The 19,883-nt window shown below is 57.5% G+C and overlaps 2 protein-coding genes across 2 annotated transcripts; both read right to left on the bottom strand.

Moving 5' to 3' along the window:
* Positions 1–1,243: 1,243 nt before the first annotated feature.
* DNAAF3 (dynein axonemal assembly factor 3) lies at positions 1,244–7,653 on the bottom strand. The gene is made up of 11 exons (XM_047100945.1): positions 7,569–7,653; positions 7,133–7,275; positions 6,867–6,960; positions 4,977–5,134; positions 4,522–4,704; positions 4,282–4,407; positions 4,053–4,175; positions 3,726–3,855; positions 2,595–2,706; positions 2,357–2,431; positions 1,244–2,272 (listed from the first exon to the last, which is right to left on the bottom strand). Exons 1-11 carry the CDS (start codon positions 7,651–7,653, stop codon positions 1,819–1,821), a joined length of 1,683 nt encoding a protein of 560 aa, XP_046956901.1. The 3' UTR covers positions 1,244–1,818.
* A 4,692-nt stretch (positions 7,654–12,345) lies between these two features.
* SYT5 (synaptotagmin 5) lies at positions 12,346–18,206 on the bottom strand. The gene is made up of 8 exons (XM_047101006.1): positions 18,096–18,206; positions 17,367–17,539; positions 15,651–15,770; positions 15,370–15,537; positions 14,841–15,008; positions 14,450–14,567; positions 14,047–14,180; positions 12,346–12,546 (listed from the first exon to the last, which is right to left on the bottom strand). Exons 1-8 carry the CDS (start codon positions 18,172–18,174, stop codon positions 12,346–12,348), a joined length of 1,161 nt encoding a protein of 386 aa, XP_046956962.1. The 5' UTR covers positions 18,175–18,206.
* Positions 18,207–19,883: the final 1,677 nt, after the last annotated feature.

Below are 19,883 nucleotides of genomic sequence, written 5' to 3' on the forward strand. Positions count from 1 at the left end.
CCCAGACCCCCAGCCCCCTCCTCCCCCAGACCCAGGAGCCCAGACCCCCAGCCCCCTCCTCCCCCAGACCCAGGAGCCCAGACCCCCAGCCCCCTCCTCCCCCAGACCCAGGAGCCCAGACCCCCAGCCCCCTCCTCCCTCAGACCCAGGAGTCCAGACCCCCAGCCCCTCCTCCCTCAGACCCAGGAGTCCAGACCCCAGCCCCTCCTCCCTCAGACCCAGGAGTCCAGACCCCAGCCCCTCCTCCCTCAGACCCAGGAGTCCAGACCCCCAGCCCCCTCCTCCCTCAGACCCAGGAGTCCAGACCCCCAGCCCCCTCCTCCCTCAGACCCAGGAGTCCAGACCCCCAGACCCTCCTCCCTCAGACCCAGGAGTCCAGGCCCCCAGCCCCTCCTCCCTCAGACCCACGAGTCCAGGCCCCCATCCCCTCCTCCCTCAGACCCAGGAGTCCAGACCCCCAGACCCTCCTCCCTCAGACCCAGGAGTCCAGGCCCCCAGCCCCCTCCTCCCTCAGACCCAGGAGTCCAGACCCCCAGACCCTCCTCCCTCAGACCCAGGAGTCCAGACCCCCAGACCCTCCTCCCTCAGACCCAGGAGTCCAGACCCCCAGCCCCCTCCTCCCTCAGACCCAGGAGTCCAGGCCCCCAGCCCCTCCTCCCTCAGACCCAGGAGTCCAGACCCCCAGACCCCTCCTCCCCCAGACCCAGGAGCCCAGACCCCCAACCCCCTCCTCCCTCAGACCCAGGAGTCCAGGCCCCCAGCCCCCTCCTCCCTCAGACCCAGGAGTCCAGACCCCCAGACCCTCCTCCCTCAGACCCAGGAGTCCAGACTCCCAGCCCCTCCTCCCTCAGACCCAGGAGTCCAGACCCCCAGCCCCCTCCTCCCTCAGACCCAGGAGTCCAGGCCCCCAGCCCCTCCTCCCTCAGACCCAGGAGTCCAGACCCCCAGCCCCCTCCTCCCTCAGACCCAGGAGCCCAGACCCCCAACCCCCTCCTCCCTCAGACCCAGGAGTCCAGACCCCCAGACCCTCCTCCCTCAGACCCAGGAGTCCAGACCCCCAGACCCTCCTCCCTCAGACCCAGGAGTCCAGGCCCCCAGCCCCTCCTCCCTCAGACCCAGGAGTCCAGGCCCCCAGCCCCTCCTCCCTCAGACCCAGGAGTCCAGACCCCCGACCCCTCCTCCATCAGACCCAGGAGTCCAGGCCCCCATCCCCTCCTCCCTCAGACCCAGGAGTCTGGGCTCCACCTCCACGCTAAAGTGCAGTCTCCATGAGAGCTATGGTCAGTTTCACTGCCCCAAACCTCTTAGCCACTCAATAAATTTTGATTTATTTCAGGATCCAGGTGTGGCCCAGACTCTCGCAGGCAACAGCACAGAGAAACCCACTTCTAGTTTACTTGGAACTAGGTCTCCTCTCTTGACCACCCTAGGCCCTCCCCTCCCCCAGCCCTGGAGACAAGACTGAGGACAGGAAAGCTACACGGGCACACGGAGAAGAGGACCCCGCTCTCTTTACTTGGACCGTGTGGGTGCTGACTAGCCCTGGAGAGCAGACCACCCCAAACCCCAGTTAAAACAGGACCTCTGGCGACAAGGGGACCACACAGAGGGCCTGAGCCTCAGGGCCAGATCGCCAGGCTGTGTGTAGAGGCTCAGGAATGGGATGGAGAACTCTGAGAGAACCATCTAGAATTCTAAGAACAGACTATAGCATCCCAGGAATGTAATCTGAAATTCTAGCAACACCTCTGAAGCTGATTGAGAATGTTGAGAGTGTAACTGAGTATTCTACAGGCGGGCTCTACTTCCGGGACCTGACTAGAGGTCAGAGATGGGGGGCTGGGTATCTGGCAGTCGGGGCAGACTCCCTGGTTTGGGGGTCTGACTCCCTGTGGGCGGAGCCTGAACCTCTGAGAGTGAAGCCGGAGACTCTGAGGGTAGTTTGAGGCGCTCAGAGGGTGGGGTCTTGCCTTCCGAAGGCTGGGTCAGGCCCTCCGGGGGCGGGTTCCTTGCCTCAAGGGGCGGGACCAGGGCGTCAGGGGGCGGAGTCGCGGGTTGTACAGAGGGCGGGACCAGGGCGCCAGGGGGCGGAGTCGTGGATTGCACAGCGGCGTGGCTGCGGAGGCAAGCAGAGTCCCCGGACTTGTAGAAGCGTGCGAAGGTCTCAGAGGGCCTGTCCTGGTTCTGCGGGGTGAATCCAGCCGCCCGAGCTAGCTCCCCGACCCTGGCGGAAAACCCCTGCAGCTGCTCTTGCCGCAGGTCTACCAGGTACCTGCAACCAGGAAGCGGTGTGTTAGGGGTCCTGGCTGACGGCCGTCAGCCCGGACGTTCCCTGCCCTGTCCTCTGCCGGCTCACCGGGCTAATTCCACGATCAGGTGTCCTCCGGGAGCCACGCAAGCCCCGAGGTCGGGGCTGAGAAGATGCACCATCCTGGGCAGAGAAAAGGGGAGGACTGAGGCTCAGACTTGCAGGTCCCGAGGGAAGAGTGGGGCTGGGGGATCCGCCCACTGATTGAGGACGGTCTGGGGGCCAAGATTCCTGGGCCTAAGGGAGGAGATGTTGGGGGAGAGAAGTCCGGGAACCTCCCTCTTACCCACAGGCCACGTAGAGAAGCTGGAACCGTCCCTCGTAGCAGCTCTTGTGGTGAAGGGTTTGGGCAGAGCCGAGAGGCAGGAAGTGAACGGTGAATTCCGGGGAAGGGGCAGCTGGAGAAGACTCGAAGAGTTAGACAACAGACAAAGCTTGGAGATAAGACTCTTTGCTTGTCTTGAAGCCCTTCCTCACAAGTGGGTTCCTGGAAAATTCTGGGAAAGTCAGCCCGGCAGGTAGAGAGACCCATCTTACAGACTAGGCAACTGAGACTCAAAAGAGGGCAAGAGTGGGTGGCCCTTCCTGGTGCCACAGGACCTGCCACAGGAAGAACCAGGTTGGGGGATAGTTACAAGGAGGCAGACCGGAATTGAGGTGTGTGTGTGGGGGGGTGCTGGGACACAGCACCTTGTTAGAACGTTCTCGTCTCTTAGTCTTCTGCAGGTAGGATTAGAATTCTATCAGAATGGGCAAACCATAAGAGACTCTTAAATGCAGAGAACAAACTGAGGGTTGATGGGGGGAGGGGGAGAGGGGAAAGTGGGTGATGGGCATTGAGGAGGGCACTTGTTGGGATGAGCACTGGGTATTGTATGGAAGTCAAATCGACAATAAATTATATTTATTTTTTTTTAAATTTTTTTTCAACGTTTATTTATTTTTGGGACAGAGAGAGACAGAGCATGAACGGGGGAGGGGCAGAGAGAGAGGGAGACACAGAATCGGAAACAGGCTCCAGGCTCTGAGCCATCAGCCCAGAGCCTGACGCGGGGCTCGAACTCACGGACCGCGAGATCGTGACCTGGCTGAAGTCAGACGCTTAACCGACTGCGCCACCCAGGCGCCCCAATAAATTATATTTAAAGAAAATAATTCTATCTGAATGACAATAATGGTGTTAGGATTTAGGAAAGGGAGAGAAATACAAAGAGAAGAGAGAAAAATCGACAACCACAGGTACAAGAGACCATTTGTCCAGGCATTGGAGGCCATATCAGTACACACTCTGGGCTCGAAATCCCTGGAACCCGAAGCCCAGGATGGGGGTCCGGGTCCCACTCCTCCCCGGAGGATGATGTGGCCACTGTGTCACCCAACTCGCATTTCAAGAGGGTGAGCTGACTGACACGCTTACCGCGCTCCGGGCTTCCAGGGCCCTCGCCGTGCACCTGCTCAGGGGTTCCGTGGTTGGCTGTCGGGCGCCCCCAGGCGGCCACCTCTCGGAACAGCTCCGTCACGTTGTGCTGGGTGATCTCACTCGCGGTCTGGGGAGAGAAGGGGCGCGGCCAGGGTGACCCGGCAGGGCCTAGAGTACAGCACCCCTCCCCCAACGCCCAGCGCGAGCATGCGGTGACGGATGGGATGCTGGTTAGTTTGGATTTCCAGACTGGGCTGAGAAAGTATGGGAGGGGGCGGGGCCTCGAAAACCCTCTCCCAGAACCCAGCACCTCCAGGCGCCCACCTTGACTGGCTGTCCGTTGCTGGTCCGCAGGAGGCTCTCATCGTCCGCTTCGATGCCAAAGGCCACGAATGGTCCCGTGGCAATGTCCCCCCAGTACCCGCGCGCTGCGACACGCTCCCCGTGCTTGAGAAAGCAAGGAGCGAAGAGGCAGGTAGGGTCAACGTCCAAGACCCCGGTTCCTATGTCCCCGAAAAGAAGGATCGGCCAGGGCAGGGAGGTAGACACTCACATGGCTCAGGAGGCGGCCAGACGCAAGGGTCCGGTTGGGCACGTGGTAGGCGCTGGAGTCTCTGAGTTCAAAGGCGACGCCTGTGTCCCTCCAACGCCGGAACTCGCGAGTGTGGATGACTCGGGCCTGGGTAGGGAGAGGAATGAACAGAAGCCTAAGTAAATCTGGCATATGGCTCCCCAGCGTCCTCCCTCGGACCCAGGAGTCCAGGCCCCCAGCCCCTCCTCCCAGGCCCCTCACCCCGCGGTCGTGCAGCTTCATGTGCAAATCCCAGTCGCTGACACCGCGCCGGGCGTCGTAACGGGAGCCCAGGTAGTGACGCAGCCTGGAGTCCCAGAGGCGGCTCATGGGGAAGACCTCAGGACCCTTCTCCCCGCCGGCCCAGAAGCGGAACACAGCCTCCAGCGCGTCGCGCTCGCGGAACTGCACGGCCAGCACGCGTGGGGAGAGAGCGATGGAGAGGCGGCTGCAGCGAGAGCGCTTCCTCCCGCTTTACCCTCCCTGCCATCCCGGGGCGTGGGAATGAGTCTCCCATTTCTCAGACGAAGAAACCGAAGTTCCGAGAGTACCCCCCTAGCGCACATCCCACAGTGGGCGCCGGGGAGCTGGGGTTCGACCTCCATTTACGAAAACCCCTTTGGATCGCCCAAGTGCATTGTTCCCGTGGCCGTCCGGATCCTGGGCGGTGACGCCACCTTGAGGGCGCTCAGGCTGAGCCAGGGCAGCTGCTCCGCCAGGCGGTGGGGCTCCGGGACCAGGCGCGCCAGGCGGTCGGCCTGCGCGCGCACGAAGGCGGCCACCTGGGGGCGCAGCAACGCGTTCCCCCACACCTCCAGGAAGGTCTCGCTCCTCTCTGGGGAAAGGTGGGGCTGGATTAGCGGGGACAGCAGAGGAGTGAACCCAGAAATGAGACCCGTGTGGGTGACGCATACCTTCTGTAGGGCAATCTCATTATTTTATAGTCACACATGCCTAAGGGACACTGGCAGATCTCCCCCCCCCCCCATCCATCCCTAAAACGGGAAGAATTACTTAGACCTAATCTGGGCCTCCTAGTCTTCCCCGCCCTCCAGGTGAGCCCAGTCCTGAATTTCATGTTTAAATTTTCCTCCCCTTAAAGAAGAAAAGGTTATAGAGAGAGATGGAAATGGAGATTTATGCATGTTAAAATACCATAGCGTCAAATTGTTCCATTTTAGTAGGAATCTTTTTCTTTTAAGGTTTTTATTTGTTTATTTTTGAGAGAGCGAGAGTGGGAGGGGCAGAGGAAGAGAGAATCTTAAGCAGGATTCCCAGCCGGCACAGAGCCCGACACAGGGTTCCATCTCACGACCAGGAGGTCATGACCTGAGCCAAAATCAAGAGTCAGAGGCTTAACCGACTCAGCCACCCAGGCGCCCCTAGTGAGGAATCTTATAAGAGAACTGTATGCCTTTAGGTGGACACACATATACATCTGTATCAATGCATCTGTATCAATATGTGAATTGTTTAAGAATCTTATAATAGAGAACTATATACCTTAAGTTAGATTAGATTAGTTCTAGTTTCAGAACCTTCTACAAGGTGCATTGTGAAATGTGTACACTGTATTCTGAAGGCTCTGGGCTGTTAGCGACAAGTACCATCCATAAGTATGACAACAAAGTCTATATGACAAGCCAGGAGATATACATTTTTTTTTTAATCCTCACAAGAATTCTATGGGGAAAGAATTTCTAGGATCCTCATTGCATCAGTGTATAAACTGAGGCCCAGAGAGGGTGGCCCCAGGCCACTCAGGAAATAGAGCTGGGATTTTTTTTTTAATAATTTTTTTCTATGTTTATTTTTTAGAGGGAGAGGCAGAGTGTGAGCAGGGGAGGGGCAGAGAGAGAGGGAGACATAGAATCCAAAGCAGGCTCCAGGCTCTGAGGTGTCAGCACAGAGCCGGATGCGGGGCTTGAACCCACGGACTGTGAGATCATGATCTGAGCTGAACTTGGACACTTAACCAACTGAGCCACACAGGTGCCCCTGGAGCTGGGATTTGAACAGACTGTCTCAGTCCAGACTTTGCTCTAGGCACTAAGCCGAAGTCGTTCTTACTGAGAAATTATCCTTTCTGCCTCCCCACCCAAATCCTCCTCCCCCCTTCAATCTCACTTCCAAGGCTGCCTCCTCCAGGCAGACTCTCTGGGATTCATGTCTCTAACTGAGAAGACTCAGGCCCATGGGAGGCTCTGGCTGAGCTCAGCCAAACCTTCCCCACATCTGGGAGACTCACTACCTCTTAAGAAGTCCTTTGATCTTTTTTGGACTTCTCCTGTGGTAGGAGGGTTTCAATGGTTATCCTGTGTCATGCACCATACAGAGAGTTTATGCGGATTTTCTCCCGGAATTCTTTCAATGGCTCTAGGAGGTGGTATATTTAGCCCCATTGTACAGGTGGGTAAAGCTGAGGCTCTGAGACTATCAAAGAATGAGCGAGTAATGGAACAGGCAACTGTGACCCAAAGGTGTAATTGCACCATTGAAATGCCAGAATCCCTGCGGGGTGGGGAAGAGCCGCTGGGGGCCAGAATGTCTGGGTCCTTGTAACTGACCTTGCAGCCCCATCTTCTCAGGTTCCTCCAAGGCTAGGCTGAAGATCAGCATGTGTCGGGCCACAGCTTCCAGATTATTCTCAAGCACATAGAACTGGAAAGACAGGGTGAAATGATTCCCTGGCTCCTAGGATACCCAGGAGTGGGAGCCGCCATCCTCGTCCCACAGGACCCAGACATCCTGTACACTGGCTTCCTTCAAACACAGGAGTCTGGGCACTCACCTTCATTCTCCTCTCGCCACCCACCCCACAATCCCGGCTCACATGTAACCTCCTGCGAGGCCAGAGAGCTGCCCGGGCCAGAGTCCGAAGCAGGTGCCGCCCATCCACGGATCCCACCAGCAGTACATCTAGCTCGGGGGTCGTGTGCTCTGTATCCTCCCGCAAATCTGGGTCCACAGGAGGACCTAGTAAGATGACACAGGCTCGGGTTGGAGACCTGGAGAGCCTCCCCCTGCAGCCGCCCCAGAACGATGGACTACAACTCCCAGCAGGACTCGCACGCCTGGCCTAGGTTCCCGAGGGAGCTGTGCCTCTAAGCATTCTGGGAATCGTAGTCCGCAAAGGCCATTTGGGACGCCCAGTGAAGGGCGGCGCCGCCGTTAGAGCCTCAGAGAACGTTTGCGCGCCGCCTGCCGGGCTGGGAAGGCAGCCGCCGGGTCAGATGTGGTCCTGGGGGGGAGGGGGGGTGGGGACTCACTCTCAGCCTGCAGGTCCAGCGCTGGGGACAAGCCCCACCAGGACACGGAGCCGAAGCCTGTGCCAGAGCCTGCCGGTGTGGTCATCGCCCTGCAGGACAGACATCCTGGGAGTCCCCAAACATCGTCTCTGCCTCACCCACCCATTCCCCTGTCACCGCCCCTCATTTCTCGTCCCTGTCCTCCATGTGACATCCCCTCACCGCTATCCTTTCAAAGACTCCGGGTCGCCCCCTCCCTCCCTGCTCGGTGCTGCGCTGCTGCAGTTCTGCACCCACTACATACAACTACCTCTCGCCCCCTTCCTTTTCGACCAATCACCCAATGAGAGTACGTGGGTTGGCACCGGCGCGATCAACTGACCAATGAGAGTGAGCGGGACCGGCCCGCTGCGAACTTTTGGCCAATGGGAGCGCTTGCAGGAGCGGAAGGCGTATGGACGCGGTTGTCATGACGACGGCGCTGGAGGAGAAGTGGCGGGGCCAAGAGAGGCTGGGGCGGGGCCTGGGGCGATCCACATATCTGGGATGGGGGAGGTCTAGGCAGATTAAAATGGACACAGAACAGGAATAGAATCTTGATTAATTCGAATTAAAGTGAGGCGGCCTAGACCTCTGTGTCCCCTGTCCCTTTCTCCTCGTGGTTCTATCATCCAGGGCTTCTCAACAGGCGGGAAACAGCAAAGTGCTTGGTCTAGCTAGTGCTGGCCCCTGGTTGTTCAAGTTTCAGGATATGTGTTACATACAGTCATTACTAATTACTAAAATTAAATTCCAATTCAATGCATTACATTACGGGGCGCCTGGGTGGCTCAGTTGGTTAAGCGGCCGACTTCGGCTCAGGTCATGATCTCACAGTCTGTGAGTTCAAGCCCCGCGTCAGGCTCTGGGCTGACGGCTCGGAGCCTGGAGCCTGTTTCAGATTCTGTGTCTCCCTCTCTCTCTGCCCCTCCCCTGTTCATGCTCTGTCTCTGTCTGTCTGAAAAATAAATAAACGTTAAAAAAAATTTTTAAAAATGCATTACATTACAATAAAGGTAATACAGGGGCCCCTGGGTGGATCAGTGGGTTAAGCATCTGACTTCAGCTCAGGTCGTGATCTCACCGTTTGTGAATTCAAGCCCCACACCTGGCTGTTGGCACAGAGACTGCTTCAGATCCTCTGTCCCCTTCTCTCTCTCCCCTCCCTGGCTCATGCTCTCTCTCTCTCTCTCAAAAATAAATAAACATTAAAAACTTTCTGAAAACAAATAAGAATTTTATATTTTACCCATCGTGGATTTCTTTTTGGATCAATTTTAATCTTTCAAAAATATTGTATTAAAATGCTATTTATCTTGATTGCTGATGATTTTGTTTTGTTGGCTTCGTCTTAGATTTGGGAACCTTCATCCTGACCCTGGGAAATACTATATTACTGCATGATGACATGCTAATAGGCCTCTCTTCTCGGCTTCGTATTCAGTGACTTCACATCGGTGGCTTGAAATCAGCCGTGCTGGGAGTATTTACACCATGGAAATAGGCAGACTACACAGCAGGGCTTCATAAAGTTGGTAACAGCACACCATGGGAGGCACACCCAGTCTTCTCTGGCCTCCACGTCTGAATCCTTTGTGTATTTCCCTCTGCTACACCAATTCCCTCCTCCCCGACCCCCAAAATGTCCAACTCCAGCACGGGATCTTTCTCTGAGTTCTCTCTTGCCTTCCCTTCCCAGCAGAATGGCCACAGCAGCCTATACCCTGTGACTCCCAGTACTTTATATTCAGGGAACCCAACGGCAGGATGCTGGAGAATATGGCTTTGGGTGTCAGACATGCCTGGCTTTGCATGTTGCCATCACCTGCTGGCTGAGAGACCTCGACCAGGTGACTTAACCTGCCTTTGAGTTCCACAAGGGCAGGACATGAGTGAGGCACGTCTCCAGACCAGCCCCGGCACCCAGGACGGTGTGCAACACCCAAGGAGCCTGGCTCTCCAGCTCCACGACCTGAGGTAAGTCAGTCACCCTTTCTGTGCCTCAGTTTTCTGCTCTGTACATTGGGAATGGTAACATGCAGCTGGCTGTGGTGTCAGGGATTGAAGGGGGTCCACCTGCCATCCAAGGACAGTTCTGGGCACTGGGGAGTGAAGCTGGGTCTCAGCAGTCCCTGCGGGACTCACTGGCCTCCTGGCTCTTTTGAGAACATACCAAGCCTGCTCTTGCCCCAGGGCCTTTGCCACTTAGGGTTCCCTCTGCCTGGGATTCCCTTCCCCTTCATCTTTATTTCATTGTGGTAAAGTACACCCAACATAAAGTTGAATGACACTTAGGATATTCACAATACTGTGCAACCATCACCACTATCCAGTTTCTCATCACCCTGTGCTCATTAACCAGTCTCTCCCCATTTCTCCATCTCCCTAGTCCCTGCAAACCACGAATCTACTTCCCCCCCCCCTTTGGATTTGCCTCTTCTGGATATTTTACACAGATGGAATCATACACCAAGCGGCCTTTTGTGTCTGACTTCTTTCACTTACAATCACGCTCTCAGGGTGCATTAAGCTGTAGCACGAATCAGCATAAAAACTCCTTCTTATGACTGAATAGTATTCCATTATACGTCCCCCTCGTCTTTGCGAGCCTCCATTCCTTCTTGTCGTTCACAACACAGCCCAAACATTCCCTCTTCAGGAAAGCTGTCCCTGACTGCCCTTTCTAAATCATCTCGGCCCTCACTAGCTTACTGCCCACACGGATCACCATTTGTAATGATTTTGTTCTTCTCGTTTGTCGGCTTTCTTGTTGAGACGTGGAACCAGGGACTCTAACTCAGAGCAGATTCGATCCCAGGACTTAGAGACAGACTTTCTGGCTGTATGATCCTCAGAGGTCATGCTACTTCTCTGAAGCCCAGTTTCCTTATTTGTCGACTGGGAATAATAATCACGTCCATTTCACGTGATGGCTGTGAGGATTATGTTACCGGCAGCAGCAGTAATAGTGATAATAGTAATGCATAATGCTGTTTTCATTAAGATGTCCCCTAACTCACTCACACATACGAAATTGTTGCATTTTTTAAAGAAATTTGTTAAATCGCTTAACGGGGCATCTGGGTGGCTCAGTCAGTTAGGCGTCTGACTTTGGCTCAGTTCATGATCTCACAGCTTGTGAGTTCGAGCCCCATGTCGGGCTCTGTACTGACAGCTCAGAGCCTGGAGCCTGCTTTGGATTCTGTGTCTCCCTCTCTCTCTGCCTCTCCCCCACTCGTGTTCTCTCTCTCTCTCAAAAATAAATAAAAACATTTAAAAAAAGAAAAAAGGAGAAATTTGTTAAATCGCATGGACATCACAACCTGTGTAACATCAGATTTCCCTTTTCCCATTGGCTATCAGGAAGCTCAGTGCAAGTTAGTACTCTGCCTTTTCTTTAGTATATGGGGGAATCTTATGCCTCATTCTCCACTTAACCTGCTGGTCAGAGAGCTTTCTTACCAGGACACTTGGGTGGCTCAGTTGGTTGAACATCCAACTTTGGCTCAGGTCATGATCTTGGGGTTCGTGGGTTCGAGCCCCACGTCGGCCTCTGTGCTGACAGCTCAGAGCCTGGAGCCTGCTTTGGATTCTGTGTCTCCCTCTTCGTCTGCCCCCCCCCCCACAACTGCTCGAACTCTGTCTCTGCCTCTCTCAAACATAAATAAACATTAAAGAGAGAGAGAGCTTTCTTACCAAATTGCATGGACCTCTGTCTACCACCTGAAATCCTGTCCAGGACATGAGGAAGGAGAAGCCGATGTAAGGATCATCTTTCCTAGACACAGATCAGGAGGCAGACTTTGTTGAAGGAAGACAGGGGTGAAGTTGGAGGCATTGGCTTTCCCTGTGTAACTCTGTCCTTTCTGCCCGTCGCTGGGAACTTCATTCCCAGACTCTGCGTCTCTACTTTGTTTCCTTGATGAGAGTAAGTCGTTTGGAGGTAAAGTCTGGATTTGCATCAACTCGGGGTTCCCAGCGCCCAACAGAAACTGCCACACTGAAGACATCATGCAAAATAGAATGGATAAACGATGGAAGAAGAAAAGGAAGGGAGGGAAATATGGGCATGGAAATCTATCTAAGTCATGGGTGAGGGAGCGGATTAAATTCATGAGCAAGTAAGTGATTCATGGACTCCTCACAAGGAGCATAAAGTAGGTGTTGTCATTACCACAATTTTTTCAGGTGAGGAAATTGAGGCTTGGAGGGGTAAGTGGTGGATGGTGGGTGGGTGGGCCCGTTTCCCTCAGTGTGTTTCCAGGATGGGCAGCCCTATCCTTGCCCTTGTGCGATCCCACCCTCTTGCCAGCCCTGCCCCTGCCCGGCCCCCATCGGTGAGCATCAGGTCAAGCCACCAAAGTTGCTGAGTATTTATTTGGTCCTGGAGCAGTGCAGGAATCCGACCAGGGACAGGAGCGGGTGATCCTGTGCAGGAAGAGGGGCACTTGGGAGCGAAGGGGGTAGTAGGCTGGGTCACTGATTGTCAAAGCAGAGCGTGGGACCCTGGGGGCGGGGGAGACCAGATGGCTCCCCTCCCCCAGGGGTCCCTGGGGCTTCTGGGTATGTGCTTGGTGGGAGAGTTGGCAATTACCACGACTGGTATGATGGGGGATGGGACGGCAGGACTGTGTCAGGTGGGGCGGAGTGGGGGTGGTGAGCGGTCAGAGAAGGCTTAAAGGCAGACCCGGCCCGGCTTTGGCCAGGAGTCTGAGGTCAGGGGCCGAGTCCGGGCTTGGCAAGGGGCTGGAGCTGGGGATCAGGGTGCAGGCAGCGGCCGCGCTCGGTCGGGGGGCCGCAGGGAGTGCCACTGGGCAATGGGCCGCCGGGGGCTGGCCAGCATGTCTGCCCAGTGCCGCAGGCCGGCTCCCCCTGCCGCCGCCCCTACCGCCACCCTCCCGATGGCCTCGTTCTTGCCCAGCTTGTCATAGTCCAGCACGGTCAGCTCCACCTGGACCTTCTGCACACAGGAAGGGCAAGGGGAAGAGAGAGGAGAGCTCAGGAAGGAGGCTTGGCGGGGCGGACCTGGGGTACCATTGCTCAGGAGACCCTCTCCCTAGCAACCAGAGTTCCGGCGGGACTTGGTAGCGCCCTGGGCTAAGACCTGTCAGGGGACTCAGACGGGGGATGTGGTGGGAGGTGAGGGGGTGGACAGCCTCTGTTCGAGTGTTGGTCTGGATGCTTTCTTCCTCTGGAATCAGCTTTCAAAGGAGATAAATCCTAAGTACCTCCTCAGGGAACAGCCTCCTAAGGGGGACAGACCTGGAGGGCTCTTAAATGCGTGCAGTGGCCAGGCCTGGGTCCCACTGAAGAGTGCTGTGGGGATATCTCTTTTTCTTAGTACCCATTACTCCTGAGGGGGCGGGGCATCCTGGTCCTCCTTGGGGGCGGGGCATCCTGGTCTTGCTTGGGGGCGGGGCATCCTGGACTTACTTGGGGGCGGGGCATCCTGGTCTTGCTTGGGGGCGGGACATCCTGTTGCTTGGGGGCGGGGCATCCTGGACTTAGTTGGGGGTGGAGCATCCTGGTCCTCCTTGGGGCAGGGCATCCTGTTGCTTGGGGCGGGGCATCCTGGACTTAGTTGGGGGCGGGGCATCCTGGACTTAGTTGGGGGTGGAGCATCCTGGTGTTCCTGGGGGCGGGGCATCCTGGTCTTGCTTGGGGGCGGGGCATCCTGGACTTACTTGGGGGGCGGGGCATCCTGGTCTTGCTTGGGGGCGGGGCATCCTGGACTTAGTTGGGGGTGGAGCATCCTGGTCCTCCTGGGGGCGGGGCATCCTGGTCTTGCTTGGGGGCGGGGCATCCTGGACTTACTTGCGGGGCGGGGCATCCTGGTCTTGCTTGGGGGTGGAGCATCCTGGTCCTCCTTGGGGGCGGGGCATCCTGTTGCTTGGGGGCGGGGCATCCTGGACTTAGTTGGGGGCGGGGCATCCTGGTCTTGCTTGGGGGGGTGGAGCATCCTGGTCCTCCTGGGGGCGGGGCATCCTGGTCTTGCTTGGGGGCGGGGCATCCTGGACTTAGTTGGGGGCGGGGCATCCTTGTCCTCCTGGGGGCGGGGCATCCTGGACTTACTTGGGGGGCGGGGCATCCTGGTCTTGCTTGGGGGGTGGAGCATCCTGGTCCTCCTTGGGGGTGGGGCATCCTGTTGCTTGGGGGCGGGGCATCCTGGACTTAGTTGGGGGCGGGGCATCCTAGTCTTGCTTGGGGGTGGAGCATCCTGGTCCTCCTGGGGGCGGGGCATCCTGGACTTACTTGGGGGGCGGGGCATCCTGGTCTTGTTTGGGGTTGGGGCGCCCTGACCCTCATAGGAGGAAACTGAGACTGGGAACACAAGCTCAGGCCCCCAGGACCTGGAAGTTGCTAAGGAGTCTCCCTTCCCCTAGCAATAGGGGTTTCTAATGGCCCCGGGACGCTGGGGGAAGGGCTGTTCTGACAGAGGCTTTGGGCAGTCTGAGCTCACCTGCACCTGGTCACAGGGCACCTCAAAACTGAAGGCCTCATTGTAATAGGGGTTCAGAGTGTTCTTCTTGATGGTCGTTTTCTTCTTCCGCACCTTTTTGCCGCCTTGAAGCAGGTGGACCTTGACATATGGATCTGGGGAGAGAAAGGAGTCTTACAGCCCCACCGTCAAGTCCAGGGGATCGTGTTAAGGGGGCATGAGAGTCCGGAACAGCACACCCTCTGCGCACCTCTCACGCCTCTCTGTCTCTCTCTCTTTCTCTGATCAAAGCAAATTTATATCCTCCAACGCAGTCTTGGCCTCCCCCTCCCCCAAGGGACCCTCAGGACCCAGAAAACAGCCAGGTCCTGTGCTACTGAGCCTCCGCGCCACCAGCGAGATCATTTCCTTGCTTCCCACACACCGGAGAGCCCCCCTACGTCCATCTTCTTCAGGTTCTTAGCCTCCAGGACGATGACGGTGAGTTTCCCGGCCGTAGGGACATAGCGGAGGGAGAAGCAGATGTCACCTAGTTTCTCCTGCTAAAAGACAGAGGAGGACCCATCGCCGGAGCCCCTGCTTCCCATCCGTCCCCTCTCGGACCTTTCTTCCCTCCCCCTCCCCTTAGAGTGGAGTTAAGACCACAGAGGCACAACCCAAGGAGTGGAGAGGTTGTACCAGGAGAGCCCCCGGGTCTAGCCCTTTGCGGCAGGTGCGATGGCTAGAGCCAGGAAGGTCCAAGAAGCCTGTGATCTGATTGGCCCGGGCTCGCAGTGGGCGGGCCCAGCCGTGGGGGCGTGGCCACGCCTGCTCACCTCCTCCCGAGGAGCTGCCTGCAGCTCTCGCCAGGCCAGCACCGGCCGCCCCAAGTCGACGGAACTCATGGGGATCCGCACCTCCCCAATGGCATCGTTGCGGGAGAAGCGGTCGAAGTCGTACACCGCCATGACCAGTACCCTGCCCCCCAGCTCCACGTAGGGGACCTAGGTGAGGAGGCCACAGAGAAAAGAGCACAGGGTGGAGAGTAGGAACTCAGACAGACAGGAAGTGGGGCGCAGCACATCCAGGTAGAACACGGCGGGGGGGAGGGGGCGGGCAGCAAGGGTTCAAGGGGACCGGTGTGGGGAAGTCTGTGGAACCCAAATGGGACAGCCCAAGGACCCAAGGCACAGCCCAGGGGTCAGCAGTGCCCCACAAGGGCAACCCAGGGTCCAGTGTCACAGTCTCCAGAGCTGGTGGCTGCCAACAGGAAGAGCTGAAGCGGTCGGTCCCCAGGATTCCAGGTACGGGGGTGGGGGGGGGGCGCAGGTTGCCAAGCCGGGGGCACGGAGGCCAGGAGCTCACCTTGAACGCAAAGTTCTCCCCAAAGTGTGGGTTGAGCGTCTGCCGATGCACCTTGGTCTCATGCCGCCGCCGCTTGTCTGGCAGCAGGTAGACACGCACATAGGGGTCGGAGGAGCCGCCCAGGTCCAAGGCTGCCAGGCCCTCGGCTTGCAGGATGCCCACCAGCAGCTGAAAAGTGACGAGGAGGCTCTAGTCTTAGCCTCCTTTTTGGCGCCTCCTCTGAGAAGGGGCTAGAACCCTCGGACCCTCCCCTCCACGCCATGCCCCTCCCCCACACCCACCTGTCCACTCTGGAAATCGTAATCGAGCGAGTACTGCAGTCGTCCTAGCTCGTGCTTCTCTGCCACATGCGACCCTGGCCCAGACGGTGCTGGCTCCAGCTCCTCCACTTCCGGCTGCACCTTAGGGAGCCGGGGGCAAGGGCAGGTGAACTCTTCCCCCTGACAGTGGGATCCTCCACGCCCAGAAGCCAAGGGAGACTCACAGAACCCTCAGGCTACACCTGAGCACTTGCAGGGCAAGCGGAATCGGTGTTTGATTAGTGATGTCTGGCAGAGGCAGGGAACAGTAAAGGCGTGATTCATGATGTCTGCTATGGGGCAGAACAGACATGGGGACACGTGCAGTGCGTCGTGCCTAGACTAGAAGAACAAGCACTCCTAGTGCCTCACTGCCTACAAGAAGGACGCAGAAGGTTCTACTTCACACGCTAAAGGAATATTGGGGTTGCTGTCCAACTTGACGTGTTGACTAGTGATGTTGCCACAGAAAAACATGGAGGAGAAAGAGTATATTTAGCCTGTCCTGGCCATTCTGAACTGGAACAAGACTTCTTAACCTAAGCCATCAATTTTCAAAATTCAGTGTGAATCAGAACTCTCCTGAGAAATCCCACTTCAGAGGTTCTGATTCAGCAGGTCCGGTGCAAGATCCAGAACTTGTGTTTCCACAAGTACCAGAGGTGATTCTGATGTAGATGGTCTTTGGGCGTCATTGGCTTAAGGGATAGGGACGGAGGGGTGGAGGCTGGCTCCCAGGACTCTAAAGGTCATGCTTCATGGGTGATAATTATAACAGATAACGGCCACTTGTTGACAAGGGAGGAGGGGAAACACGAGTTACAGACCACAAACTTGAGGCTCACAGAAGGACAGTGAATTTCCCTAGGTCACAGAACTGGGGAATGGTTCCTCTCGGTTGGAAACCTAGGACAGCCTGGCTCCCAGGTGAGCATCATTTCACTCTGCACTCAGAGGCCTAATGCTCAGACCCTCACACCTGTTACCTTTCATTTTCGCTCCAAGGGCCTCTTTCAACTCATGTTTCTTTCATTCTCTCGAGACAGCCACACCAGCCTCCTCCCTGGCCTCCTTGCCTCAACTGTGTCCTCCACATGGGTTCCGGAGGAGTCATTCCAACACCCACGTGACCCTGTTCCTCGCCTGCTCACAAATCTTCCATGGCTCCCAATTGCCCTTGTGACATGGATACTACTGAGCTCTTCGGACACTCACTCTGGAGTGCAGTATATTTACACTCTATGCTCCAGCACAGAGTGAAAAATGACTCGTGGTTCCTCAAATATGCCTCAGAATCTGGATTCCAGGCCTCAGCACATGCTGTTCCTTCTCTCTGTTCTTGGCTAACTCTGTGTGTTCCTTGGGTCTCAGCGCAGAAGATGCCTCTACTGGGAAGCTTCCTTGGACTCTCTGGGTTACCAGGTGGTTTTTCTGCACTCCGGTATGCTCTGTGCTGCCCCTGATATGGCACATAACACCCTGAATTGTGAACGTCTGTGTGAGTGTCTGACTTCCCCACCAGGCTGGTTCTCATGAACAGTGACCGGCCCCGGCCCATCTCCAGGTCCCCAGCGTCCCGGTTAGGGCTAAACATACAGGGGACATGAGTGAATAAGATGGGCACAGGAGGGGGGAGAGCACGGACTGAGGCTGGGGGTGCAGGGAGAGGCAGGGCTGAGGGGCCGGGCCAGGCCACACCTTGTCTATGTAACTCCGTCCCAGCTCCTTCACTTCCTGAAGGTGGACCTGGGCTTGGGCCTGAATCTTCTTGCCCGACCGCCTCCGACAACGCTTCCGGTAGAGGCAGAAACAGCAGCTGAAGACGAGCAGGGCTGAGACCAGAACGATTGTGGCCAGGGCCCAGGGGGGTACTGCAGAGGGCATGGAGACAACACTCAGTGAGGCCCTAGGAAGCAAGCTGGCTGATTCAGTCCGGGTTACATGTACAAGCCTTAATCCTGGCCAGGTTTTCCCTCCAGCCATTTCCATTCCATTTTATTCCCGTGTTTTCCTTCCAACTGATCTCACCTATAAAGCGATTTGATGCCCTTATTCTAGGCTGACACCGTCCAGATTTTCTTGCCTGTTAACTACACCTTCTCTTCCACCCCCTTTCTAATTTCTGCTCGACCTACTGATGCATTTAGAAGCCATGCCCCTCCCTGGCTTCAGTTTCCCTATCTTTGAAAGAAGGGAGAGGTGGGCCTTCCAATCCACAATCCAAGATCCCATTCCATTCCACACTTTCTGATCTGGTTCTCTATTTTCTTGCCAACCTGTCCCTCTTCCGTTTCACTCGAAGTCCAGAATTCCAACTACAATACCACCCGGATTTTCCAGTCGGCCAACGGAGGACACCCGTCCGAATCCCGCCCCTGAGAATCCTAGCCGGGCTTTCCCTCCACTCTGGCCCCGAGTCTCGCTCACCAGGGCCCTGGCCGATGCGACTCGAGTCCGGAGGCGTGTCGGGCGCTGGAGGCCCTGGGGTTGGGGGCTCCGGGAACATGGCGGCGGGGTCTCACGGTCCTTTCTGTGGAGGCACCCAAGAGCCCTAGCCCCCCACGCCCACCCGGTGCATTCATTGACGCTTCCGAACAACGAAGAACTCCAACTCCCATCGGCACCCTGGGCGACCAGCGGCATAGGAATCGGCCAGCAGCCGCGAGGCATGCTGGGGGTTGTAGTGTCAGCCTCTCAGCGATGGAGGGCGGGCGCTGGCGTGGGCTCGAGGACCTAGTTCCATCCCAAAGGGATGCCCCCGCCCTCCAAGGCCCCCGAGGAATCCCGCCGACTTCTACCCCTTCGGTGCCAGACTCCACCGGCGTGAACCGGAAGTGGGCGAAGGCGGGCGTGGGAACCGGAGACCTGGGTTGTCCCGAGCACCGGGTGGCTCGGCTCGGGCGGGGCAGGAGCAATGCTGGTTGCCCCTGGCAACGAGGTGTTGCCGAGACAACAGGCGGGGCTGACGTACAGATGCGGAATCCAGGCGCGGCCAGCTCGCTCTACGCGCGGTCAGGACCCCAGCCCCGGACCCCCAGCCCCGGACCCCAGGCGGAGCGAGCTTGGGGAGACGGCAGCCTCGGCCGTCGCTCCCCGCGCCCACGGCTGGCTGCTCCCTCCACATCTGGCCCTGCGAGCCTCTCTCGCTCCTGCCGGGGGCTACCTGCTGCCACCGCCGGGGGTGGGGTGGGCTGGGGGCGCACATCTTCTCGGCCTGTCTCTCCCGCGCATCCCGAGCTCTGTGTTCACACCTGTCCTCATGACCGTCTCTGCCTCCACACCTCTCCCTCCACTCCCGATTTCTGCCCATTCCCCCACCGGCCCCTCGCTGCCCCCCTATCTGCGTCTCTCTGGCCCTCGGCCTGTGGTCTGGTCTGTGTCCCGGGGTCTCCCACCCTCCCCCCTGCCTGCTCCTCCCTCCCCTCTGCTCTTTGTTTCCACACCTGTCTCTAAATCGCAGTCTCCCCGTTTCAGCCTCCAGCCCTCCCACTCCTGTCGGGCCCTCCCTAGTGTCCCCCCACGCCACATGCCCTGTCTCTCTAGGGATGAGGATGAGCAGGGGCCTTAAGGAGGGGGTCCCAGAAGCTCCTACCTGCTCAGCGGCTGGACCGGACCCTCCCGGGAGACGCCCAGGCGCTGGCCCCGCCCGGACCCCGCCCCCGCACGCGGGCGGGTGGCGCTGTCCTGGGTGCTGATCACTGAGCCCGGTGGGGCGGGGGCGCGGCAGAGCTGTGTGTGTGTGTGTGTGTGTGTGTGTGTGTGTGTGTGTGTGTGTGCACGCGCGTGCGTATTAGGTCTCGGGTAGATGGAGAGCCCGTCCCTCCCCTTGTCCCGCCCCCAGCCAGGAGCCACCAGGGTGCCCAGGGATATTCACCCTGGTCCCAGTGGATTTTCTGCTTTCTTGTCCAACTGTCTGTCATCTAGGCCCCCTCTGTCCACCCCTACCCCCACCAGGATGCCCTGTCCTAGGACCCCAGAGTCTGTCTCGGGAGACCCAAGTACCCAAGTAGTCAGGTATCCAGACACAAGACTCAGCGTGAAAGTCTCCAGTGGATCTGCCCCAGACATCACCCCACCCTCTAGGATCTCCTAGCACCAGGCCCAGGAAGCAAGCCCCTATGCTCCTGGCTTCAGGAACCGGACAGACGCTGGAATACAGTGTGGACCTCCAGCCCTCTCTAAGAGACTCAACCATCCAAACACATTTTTTTTCGG

This window comes from Lynx rufus, unplaced genomic scaffold, assembly GCF_022079265.1.
Source record: "Lynx rufus isolate CCGP_SWC_20201006 ecotype Redwood Valley unplaced genomic scaffold, mLynRuf1.p SCAF_54, whole genome shotgun sequence".
Taxonomy (NCBI): Eukaryota; Metazoa; Chordata; class Mammalia; order Carnivora; family Felidae; genus Lynx; species Lynx rufus.